Source organism: Balearica regulorum, chromosome 20, assembly GCF_011004875.1.
Source record: "Balearica regulorum gibbericeps isolate bBalReg1 chromosome 20, bBalReg1.pri, whole genome shotgun sequence".
Lineage (NCBI taxonomy): Eukaryota > Metazoa > Chordata > Aves > Gruiformes > Gruidae > Balearica > Balearica regulorum.
Window position 1 is genome coordinate 1,988,832 of NC_046203.1, and position 11,337 is coordinate 2,000,168.

General features: G+C 50.9%; 1 protein-coding gene across 3 annotated transcripts in view; it reads left to right on the top strand.

Moving 5' to 3' along the window:
* OLFM1 (olfactomedin 1) overlaps positions 1-9,808 on the top strand; it is a 34,132-nt gene extending 24,324 nt beyond the window's left edge. For all 3 annotated transcript variants that reach the window (XM_075772630.1, XM_075772629.1, XM_075772631.1), the window contains exons 5-6: positions 4,789-4,895; positions 8,045-9,808. In XM_075772630.1, coding sequence (XP_075628745.1) covers positions 4,789-4,895; positions 8,045-8,719 — 782 coding nt within the window. In that variant the 3' untranslated portion in view covers positions 8,720-9,808. The remainder of the gene's footprint in view (positions 1-4,788; positions 4,896-8,044) is intronic.
* Positions 9,809-11,337: the final 1,529 nt, after the last annotated feature.

Consider the following 11,337-nt stretch of genomic DNA (forward strand, 5'->3'; position numbering starts at 1 on the left):
TAGGGAGAGGAAGGAGCAGCAGGACCAGGGATTTGAGTCCGGGCTGTAGAAGTACTTGCCCAGGGATAGTTCTTTACACGAAACCATCCTGGACCCCACAGCCCCTCTCCATCCAGCCTCGGTGGAGCCGCCCAGCCCAGGCTGGCTCTACCCCAGCCAGGGAAGCTGTGATGATCCTCCCGCAGACCCTGGGCAGACTTTAAGAAGTAGCTCCCAAACCATTCAGGACTCCAAAAAAACCAGAGTTTGCTCTTGGGCCGTTAGCCCCTTCTGCTCTGGGCCATGTCCTGGCTCATTACATCCCCCTCGTGCTCAGGCTGGGACACCCACCCAAGGCAGACCCCAGGTAAGACTGGCTGAGGCAGCTAGGATGGCGAGCTCTTGCAGGCAACTTTTCCTAGAAATTCTTGGTTTGGGGGTTTTTTTTAATCTTTTTGAGGCTTTATTTGGGCTTTTTGGCTGTGCCACTTCTTTCTCCTCTGCTGTCTCTGTGACCGTGGGGTGAGGGCAGCTTTTCTGCCTTAGGGTGTTGCAGCACCCATGGGTGTTCGTGGAGGCGGACGCTGAGTCTCACAAGGGTTTGCCCGTGAGGGTTTGCTGCTCGCCCGGGAGGGTGATTTATTTGGTCACTTAACAGCAAACAGCACGGATTGGATTTCCAATGTTGTTTATCGCTCCAGAGTGCAAACGAATGAAAATGGTAGTTAATTGAGTTAAATTTGGATAACAACCTTACAGACACTTTGCTGGCACATGATGAGGCCCTGTTTGCTGAGGATTGCTGTTTGCTGCAAATTATCCGCTCAGAGGGATTCACTGACGTTTCAAGTAGCACGTTTTAGCTTAGATTTTCTCCTGCGTGGGTCAGAAATGCTGCTCACCTGGTGCGTGTTCGCCTGCTAGAGCTCAGGATGCATCTTAGAGTGCCCAGAACAGCATCAGGGAGCTGCTGCAATAAGCACGGGACAAGGGAAGGGATGGGGATGTGTCGCGTTCCCGTCTGGTTCGCCTCTCCCCATCCGCCGGGAAGCACTGATGCTCGACAGTGCAGCAGCATTTTTCCTTAGACAAGGTCCTGGTTTGCATTTTGGGTTTCCTAAGCATTATTGATGGATCAGTAGTGAAAACACTTCCTGCCCTGGAATGGGTGTGAAGGGAAAAAAAAAAATCAATAATGGCACGTTCAATCTGTTATTCTGTTTACACTCTTAAAGATCACTATTTATACAGGGATTTTAACGTTTCCATTAATGTTCCTTAGAGGAGCCTGGGAGGAGTGGAGAGGTTGTCACTCCTTGATCCGAGGGGGAATTTAACTGAGCTGCGCTCCGCAGGCTCATGTTTTTGCCTGATAGCACAAGCTTTGCCTGAGTCTTGCAAAAAAAAATCTCAGCCCCCAATCCTGGTGCAGGGACGGGGACAGAGCCCTGCCAGCCTGTCCCAGATGGTTTTGGGATGGGAGAGCTCCCGGCTGGGCAACAGAGGCCAGGGCAGGACCTGACCCAACCGCTGCAGCCCCATCCCTGCTGCAGAGGGCTGGGACCGGGATGGGGAACGGATGAGACCTCGGCTTCGTGGGAAGCCCAAGCTGGGAATGCGCTCGGCTGTGGCAGCAGCCACCCAAGCAGAACTGCAGAGTCTGGAAGGAGACGGTGCTGGTGCCGGAACGGTGGCTGCGTCGGTGGATAAATTGCTGCTGAGTTGCTAAACGTCACTTTTGGGCTGGATCTTAGGAGAAATATGGAGCGGGGGTGTTAGTATCCAGCGGGGGTGTTAGTATCCTGCGAGGACGGTAGCGCTTGTCTTAACTGGCTGGAGGAAAGCGTGTCTTCTCCTGTTGGAAAATTCCTCGTGTGGCTGGAGGAAGGGGCTGTGTGGTGGTGGTGGTTTGTTGCTGCTCCCCTGAGCTGCAGGAGGGCAGGTCGGAGGCGGTTTGCTGGGTCAGCCTGGAGGGTCCCTCGGGAAGAGGCTGATTTGTGCTGTTTTCCAGGAACAGGGACACGCAGCCCTCATGGGCCACAGGGCCGGGGACCTGAACGGTGCTGGGGACACTGGAGTGAAAACAGTTCCTCTACGCATGTCCCGAAAGCCGGTATTCACAGGCTTCCCCCGTGCTGTGGACTCATGGATGGGCACCAGGTCATGCTTTCCTGTTGTACACTTGTCCCAGAGTGACTTGAAATGCCCGTGGCATCCCATGCTCCTGCCATCCCAACGGGAGAGCAGGTTCGCTGGCAGTCATGCAGGCGTTTTAGGGCAATTACAGCCAGGGCTTAAGAACTCAGAGTCAGTAGAGTCCGACAGAGGAAGGACTTGGCCGTCGTGGGCTCTCGCCCGAGCTCTGCTCCCAACCCACTGCTCCGTGCTTTGCTCCTCATCCGCAGAGGGGAGCAGCGCTGAGAGTGGCACGTGCTGCGGCTGCGCAGGCTGCTGCTTCGTGCCGGAGCGTAGGGAGGTGCAGGAATCCCGTCTTGTGAGCTACTGCTCCAACTCAAACTGCGACATGTCCAAGGGAAGCGGTAGAAGAGAGTCCCCTCTGCCCCCGGTAAAGTACTCTTCCTGCTTTTAATGATTGCTACCCCAGAGAAGGGGGTAAAAAAGCTGATGGGGTTAGGAGCGTGGTGTGTATCTCAGCAGGACCGGACGGGTGAATGAGGGTGACAGAGGCCGTAGTTGTCCATCCCTGGGTGGTAAGCCCATGAGAGCTGCAGGGACGTAGCTAACTAGGGGCCTTACAGCGTTTGGCTTCGGCATCCATTTTAAACCTTCCCCCTAGCATCTGAGTGCCTACGATAGATTTACACCAGGAAAGAAAGCACCTTGCCCTGTGTAAGAGCAACTCTCTTGCGTTGCTGAAGAGCTGTTGTGACTGTGCCTCCAGCTAAACGTGTATGAGATGTACCCTCACAACTTGCAAACACTAGTTTACCCTTATCAGCTGCTGCTGCTGCTTTTTTTTGCTTTTTTTTTGCCTTTTTTTTTTTTTTTAATCAATGAGCTTTTATACAACCTTTCTCTCCAGGGAAATGGAAGGAAAGAGATAAAGTGACAGCAATGTAGGGCTGTGATAATGGAAGGCAGCGTTGAGCAGATCTGTGATTAGAGGAAGGCTGGTCCTCTGCAAGGGGAATTTGCAAGACATTAAGCATTTATAAGTTTAACCCGTTGCATCCCTTTGTCAATACCTTGCTCTCCCCGTGAGCTGAGAGGTTTGGAATGCGTCAGGCGAATTCCCATACAGCGTGTCTCAGTGAGGCCAGGAAAGCTCTCTGCTTTTTTCTTTTTGGTGGGATCTCTCTTTATCTGCCTGGTGTCTGAAGGCTGTGGGAAGACTGATGGTCCCCTTGGCCATGTCATGCTGGTGCCCCACCACCACCTTCCCCTTCCCCAGCCTGCCAGAGGCTTCCACATCAAAAAGGAGAAGTTGGGAAACACCTTCTGAACTTCAGGCTGTGCCTGTCCCCCTGGTGCCGCTGACCTTAGCTTGTCTTGCTCAGGAGATGCTGCTGCAGGACCAGCTCCGCACTGAATGTGTCCAGGTTTTAAATGAGTGCTTCTGTAGCAACAGACCATCCAACAGCAGCCCCCAGTCCCTCCCACGGCATCTCCGTCTCTTTGCCTGTCATTCCTTGGTGCACGGACGCTAAAACGCTGGTGTTACAGGAGACCAGGGTGCCAGCTTTGCTGAAACTTGGGGATATCGTTGGAGACGGGAACTCAGCGTATGGCTGCACCTTCGATGCTGAGGCTGTAGCATTGCAGGCATCTGTTCATGGCGTCCCCAAAGCGGGGCTGGGTTCAGTGTCAGGGGACAGAACCGCGGAAGGGAAACAAGCTGCCGTGGGCAGCCGGCACGGCAAGCTGGAGGAGAGGTGCTGCTGCTTCACCTCGTATTTAGGGCTTAAAAACACAACGAGGCACTTAGCTGGGCTGGCAAATGTGCTGAGGAGCCCACTGAATTCAATGGCATGAAATCAATGGTGTGGAGCACCTAAGTGTGCTTCAAAACCTGGCTCGTAGGACTGCGCGGGTGCACATCCCTGCTGCGGTGATGCTGAGTCGGGGCAGGATTCCCGGGGCAGGACCCGAGGGACCCCCCCACCTCCTGCCTTCCATCCTGCTGCGTGTGGGTTCCTCTCCTGGAGCTGGCAAAGCCCAGGCTGGCAGAGGAGACAGGAGGAGGCTGCTGAATTCATTAGTGTCTCCAAAGTGTGCAGACGCAATAGGGAACAGAGAAGGTGGCTGGTAGAAAACCGTAAATGGTCATTGCAGGGAAGAGATTTATATTGCGTGTAATTTCCCACCTTGGTTTTTTTCTTTCTCCTTTGTGTAACCCGTAACAAATGCATGTTCCCAGCAAGGGCTGGAATAGATACGTCTGTCTTTTTATCTTGGCTGCACCCACTCTGTTACAGCAGAAAGGAGTGGAGCCATTCAGCTAATTTCTCCACCTGCCTGCTTGACCCTGGCTAACTCTTCTCATTTTCTATTCTGCGACATTAGCAGCACGGCTGGTTCAGGAAAGCTTGTTTTCTTGGGGGCACTGTGATAGGGACAATTGTTAGTAAGAGGCATGAAACAAACAAAAGCGTCTGACAGTTGTTCTTTGCCTAATTACCTCTGATTAAATAAAAACAGAGCTGCCCGGCAGCGGGGGAGAGCAATGGGCAGAGCGGTGTGGGTGATGCCTCTCGTCGGGGCGTCGGGGCTGGCTGACAAAGACCCACCGCCAAACGAGCCGTGGTGGTGATCGGACGTGGTGCTCACCAGCCTTGCACTCTTTTTCAGCTTGTGGCAAGCTGACGGGAATAAGTGACCCGATCACAATTAAAACCTCGGGGTCCAGGTTCGGATCGTGGATGACAGACCCTCTCGCTCCCGAGGGAGAGAACAAGGTAAGATCGCAACGGCTTCCTCCCCTTCTTCCCACCTCCACGGACGTGGCTGAGGGCGTTGAAAACTCATTGCATCCAAGCACCGAAGCCCCGGTTTTGCCCTGTGAAACCTGTGGAAGGTCCTAATTCATCTTGCGGGGCTCTGCTGGCCTCCTCTGTGGCGGGAGGGGGCTGAGGACGCCGCAGGGAGGGAGGATGAGGAGGGGGCTGAGCAGCCCCGTGCAGTGGTCCCTTCCCAGGGCAGGTGACACTCACTGCAGTGACGAACGTGCGTGGTCTCAGAAATGTCACCATGAGGTCTGTGCTCCCCACAGGAGGGAAAAGTCAGATATTGGGTTTCTCATCTGGGGTGGGCAGCCAGGAGGGAGCAGGGGCTGAGCAGAGACACCCATGGTCCCAGTCCCTGCTGCTCTTTTGCTGCCGGCGCCTCCAGTAAAGGCATCTGACTGCATTTGTCCTCCATCCTCCACCTTCATTGTTGTGAGGAATTAACTGACTGCAGCCAGAGAGACATTTGTTTTGCTTTGTTTTGGTCTTTTCTTTTTTTTTCCATTCAGACCATTCAATTTTGATCCCAAGGAGGTAGGAGGCCAATAACTGGCTGAAAATCAATCCAGGCTTCCCATGACTGATGGAATGGAAAATATCTCGAGTGTTTGCTGAGGATTTGCAGGCAGCAAAACAAAACAAAAACCACAGAGCTTGGCTGCATGGTGATTCCCTGCTGCATGCAGCAGCCTTCGTCAAAGGATGAGGGCACCAGCAAGGGCTGTTTCGGGGCAGCTGGTGTGAGAGCTTTGCCCCGTGATCAGCTTTCTGTAGCTGAGAGAGGACGAGGGATGCTCTGGAGAAGCCACCCCCGGGGGTGGCTCCATTTGCCTGTGGATGTGTAGCAATGAAGCAGCAGTGACGTGAGCTGTTGGGCTCTTTGCTCCTGCAGCCAACTGGTTGGCACTGGTTCCCCAATACGACAACTCCATATTTTACAGTTATTAAACAAAATTTCACCTATAGCCCCAGTAAGATCCTAATTATGAAGTGGGACGGGAAGGCTTTACCCACATCGCATCTTGTTTTGCTCAAGAGAGGGGACAGACCTGTCCCCTTTGGGCTGTGTGTGCTGCATCCCTCGGCACTAACGTGATTTTTCCAGCTGTGAAGGAAGCGTCAGACCTGTTGCAGCTGAAGCTGGTTGATCAAATGCTAAACATCTTCCCATGTTTTTTGTCTCAAACCAGTATTTTTTAATATTTTTTTATCCATGCCTTTTTTTGCAGTGTGTTTTTGTTGTGAGAGTAGACAAGCAATTTCTCTGGACTCTAGCTCAAGTTTCACAAGCACGTATGTGCATATAATATATAAATCTACTGCGAATTTTATTAGAAACACACAATTAAGTGAACTTCATTGGCTTCCTGGCAGAGTGGGAAACTGGGGATGGGGAGAGATTGCCACTTCATCATATCCATCTTATGCCGCCAAGCCCCAGGAGGTGTTTGGTGGTTCGTACGGTCATTTGTTCGTGTCATGAAACCATTGAATGCAACTGGGGAAAATTGCGAGTCCCGCAGGAGCAGCCCGGCGGCGAGGCAGCCGGTGGATGCTGAGCACAGGGACTGATGTGTATTGGCAGGAGAAGGTTGCTCAAAGCCAGCCGGTGCGGTGAGACGCTGCTATCCATCAGTCTCTGCTTCTCCAAGGCATGAAATGCTGTTGGGTCCTGCCACCTTGCAGCCCCAGCATGATGACGCGGGATTCTGCTCTTCTGGGCTTCTCTTTGTCCCTCTAAAAACCGAGCAAAATGCATTAGCATGCGTAATTTTTAATACCAAATAATGAAATGGGAGCAGCAGAGAGATAATCAGTTTTCTGGAGAGTTTTTTTTGTCATTTCCCAAGCTGGTTTAGTTGAACGCGAGCATTTCATTAAGCGAGGAATGCTCTCCAGCGCCGCGTCTGACAGCAGAAGCTCTCCCAGGCTGCAGGCACTTCTCTGCCGTGGGCTCAGGGACACGCGTGGTTTTTCTCTGGTGCTTTTGTGGCCATCCTCAAGCCCACAGCGGAGGTGTGAAGATCGGAGCCATCGCCACACGTTCATTCCCCACCTCTGCAGTGTTTCCAGGGGGGTAACGATGGAGGGCTGAAGTTCCCTGCAAAGTTTTTGCAGACCCCACTTGGCCTTTCAAATAGAGCAGCCAAAAGCAGTTCACGTGCACACACCGTGTGTAAATGTTTGTCCGCTCTTTCAGGGGACCCTGGAGACAGTCACATTGCAGAGACGATACCATCAGACTATGCAAGGGGTTTGTAAAAGAAGTTTCCACTACAACATTACCCAAACCTGCATCCTTAAAGGCTTCCCTCTTGCTATTTAATTTACTTTTTCTCCTTCCTAAACAGTTTCTACAGAAAGCAGCTATCTTATTTTTAGGCAGCAACTGCATACTGAATGTCACTCGCTGACTGGGTGTTTCTTCTTGATATTAGCTGCACAGCTTTGTCATTTGCCTCGGAATTGGTTTCATGTGACAAAAGCCTTTTTTTAAAGGAGTCTAGACAGTGTCCCTAGTGAACTGGCACTTAAATGATGATCTAAAAATCTCTCCCCTGTCTACAAATACCAAGATTTTGATGTCTTTGACTCTTATATTGTAGCGGCCTTGGTTTCAGCTTTTGATGCAGAAGTGTATGATTTTTAAACCAATATGGACTTTGCCTGAATTTCCTTGACAATGAGCGATTGCATCCATCGCTTCTGCGTGCCAAATTAATGGAGTTCTGCACAGCAGCTGGTATCATTTACCGAGTGCTACCGCGATGGGGCTTTCGGGAACCAAAGCAGCATCAACACATATGCTGGGTTTAGCCAGAGGAAAGTTAATTGCCGTCTGGAAGGACAGTGTCCAACACGCAGCTTAGGCTCCCAGCTTCCTGGGGAGATACCAGGTTACCCCTCGGGAAAGCTTTGCTATTCACTTGATTTCTTGGCTGATTTGGGGTTCCAAAAATTGGGTTTCTCTCTGGGCATAAGTGGCAGGCGTTGGACACATCGTTTTCCAGCAGGTTGGATTCCTTGCTCTGGTGATGCGCAAAGGGCTCAGCCGGGTCCCTGCTGTTTTCTAACCCCGTGTGTTTCTGTTGCTCGCCCAGGTCTGGTACATGGACAGCTACCACAACAACCGCTTCGTCCGTGAATATAAATCCATGGCAGATTTCATGAATACTGACAATTTTACCTCTCACCGTCTCCCTCACCCGTGGTCGGGCACCGGTCAAGTGGTCTACAATGGCTCTATCTATTTCAATAAATACCAAAGCCACATAATTATCAGGTTTGACTTGAAAACAGAGACCATTCTCAAGACTCGCAGCCTGGATTATGCCGGCTACAACAACATGTACCACTACGCCTGGGGTGGCCACTCGGACATTGACCTCATGGTGGACGAGAACGGGCTGTGGGCCGTCTACGCCACCAACCAGAACGCGGGCAACATCGTCATCAGCAAGTTGGACCCCAACACCCTGCAGAGCCTCCAGACCTGGAACACCAGCTACCCGAAACGCAGCGCCGGGGAGGCCTTCATCATCTGCGGCACGCTCTACGTCACCAACGGCTACTCGGGAGGTACCAAGGTGCACTACGCTTACCAGACCAACGCCTCCACCTACGAGTACATCGACATCCCCTTCCAAAACAAGTACTCGCACATTTCCATGTTGGACTACAACCCCAAGGATCGGGCCCTCTACGCCTGGAACAACGGGCACCAAATACTTTACAATGTCACCCTCTTCCACGTCATCAGGTCTGACGAGTTGTAGTCCATCCTTGTTTAGAAACTGATTTAGGAAAAAAAAAAAAAAAAAAAAAGGAAAAAAGGGAGAAATTAATTTTAAAACAAATACTAATATCAAGGAAACACACTTTAAATAAGTAAACATATAAACGGCTGCCAAAATTAAGACCAACGTCACGGAGGATTATTCAGCATAAACCTGACAGATCACATTACCTCTACATTTCTAGAAGTCTGGCCCTGTGTTATAGACTCACGAATAACCATGTACTTGCAGCTGGAACTGCACTTAAAGAACCACTTAAGTTTTGGGTTTTGTTCTGTTTCTGTTCCGATAGCAAACCTATAGTACATACTCAAGAAGTAAGGCAATGACTGTTGAAAGTTTATCCTTGGGAGACTCGCTCTCTTCTGTGTGTGGGTTGCATGGACATTTTTCCCGACATCACGGTCAGCTGTGATGGATGTGTGATTTGTATTTCCAAGCAGAAAAAGCTGACCCGTGAGGAGCTCTCGCTGTCTGAACAAGACCTATCACAGGTTAGTTTTCTTCGCCTTCCATTGCAGCTACTGTCTCTCAACTGTGTTCTTGTCACTTAGATTAACTGTGCTGAGACCCGAAGTAGCTCATGGATCTGTGTCTTAGTAACTATTAAACACGATGGTTTAAGTATGTATTATGAACAAGTTGTTGTACCCATATTGTTTGAACTTATGTATTCAGCAAATATATTGTATAATGTATGTCTGTTATTTACCAGAGGTGGCAAAACTTTGTATGTCCAGTTTATGCAATGAATGTTGTAAATGCAATGATGTAGTTTGGATTAATAAATGATGGTTTTGTTTCTAAAAAGAAAAAAAAAAGATCAGTGTTCACCCTTATACACAGATAACCAATTTCATGTTGATAATTACAAGAATATTCTCTTACTGTTATACTATCTACATAGCATTATGGTGGTTGGAAATCGCTTCTGTGGAAATTCTGTGGCATCAGATTCCCATGGGAAGCCCTGTTTATGGAAGTGTGAAGGTAATTAATTTTTTTTAAGAGGAAAACTTTGTACTATCCACAGTTATCTAAGGAACAATAAAAATATTAGGAGACTTCCCTGCTTTGTTTGTTGTCTTCTCTGTATGAGTGACCAAGTGTAGGGGAGGGTAACAGGAATTATTCTGGGGGGTTTTTGGGTAACCGCTGAACAACCATTCTGACTTTCCTTACATCTCGAATCGAGTATTCCCTGAGGCGTAGCTGCAGCTGGGAGCCAGAGGGGCCGGCAGCAAGGAGCCTGAAAGGTCGGAGGGTTTGGCCCTGCTCTGTAGGGCTCCCGCGGCAGGGTTGCCTTCCCATTGCATTTGGAGCGGGTACTGCTTCAAGGAGATGAAACCCTGCCTCTGCTTCTACCGCTGCTCCCCGCTGCAAGGGCCAGCGAAGGCGGCTGCAGCGAGGCTGCGTCGCTGCCTGCTAACGCGGGCAGGGGCTCCGGCTGCCCGCAGCGCTGAGCTCAGCCTGCTCCCCATCCCGGGGCTGACGGCGGAGCGGGGACGGCGGGCGACGGCGTTTGGTATCAGGGCTACAACAGGAGGAAATTGTGTCGTCTGTCGCGTTCGTTGGAGTTGGAGACGCGGTGCCTCGGACTGCTGGGTGCAATTGGATCGTTTTCCTTCTCGGATGCTTAGAGTGCTTCTCATCCTGAATTCGCTATGGTCTTATGCTAGTAAAAATCTCCTTCCATTTAACGCAGCTAGCTCCGAGATGCTTATTATCATGAGCAACTGTTACTGTTGGGGCCTGAGCACTCAACACATCCCTCTTGTTTCTGCCAAAGCAGGGGCCTCACAGCACTCGCTGCAGGACGCTGCAGTACCGCAGCACACACCTTGACATGATCCGAGGTGCTTTTCCAGCTGAACGCCCCTAAAGCTCTTGATATTTTGAAGCTTAAGAAGCTGGATGCTAACATGCTCGACCACCTTTAATAAATCCTGCGCTTCCCCGCTCTCCCCTTACGCACTTCCACCGTATGCTCTCCCCATGGCAGGGCTCATTTTACTGGGGATCCAGCACAACGGGCAGCTTCATCCTGCAAGCTGCCGTGCCACAGCCAGCTCCAGGCGAAGGGGAAGGACCCATCCTGCCTTCACTGCCCGCCCAGGGAGCCCGCTGAGCTGGATTTCCTGGGCAGGTGGGCTGCCTGGTACCGGTGCAAGCTCCAAAGGGCTCGTTCTGGTGTCGTCGTCACCTCCTTTCCAAACAGAGATGCTGGTGACCACATTTAGCACCACCGGGAATGACGATTTTTTCAGCCAGGTGGTATGTGAACAGCTACATTCGCTGATGAGGTTCAGCCTTTGAACTCGGCAGACTGATGCATTAGGGCCCTCGGAAGGAGCGCGGATCACTGAGGTCAGGAAATTGAATATAAGCAACTGGTGACTGCTGCAAATTGCACATATGGATTTCAACCCCTTGGCCTTAGCAGGAGGTCCCTGCTGGGCTCTTTCAGGGGAAAGAAAGAAAGAAAAAAAAAAACGGTATAATGTGGTTTCCCAGAGTTGGATGAAACCACAAGCAATGAACGATCCTCCACACGTAGATGTTTGAGCCAGTTACAAGGGGCTGAGATACTGCTCTGT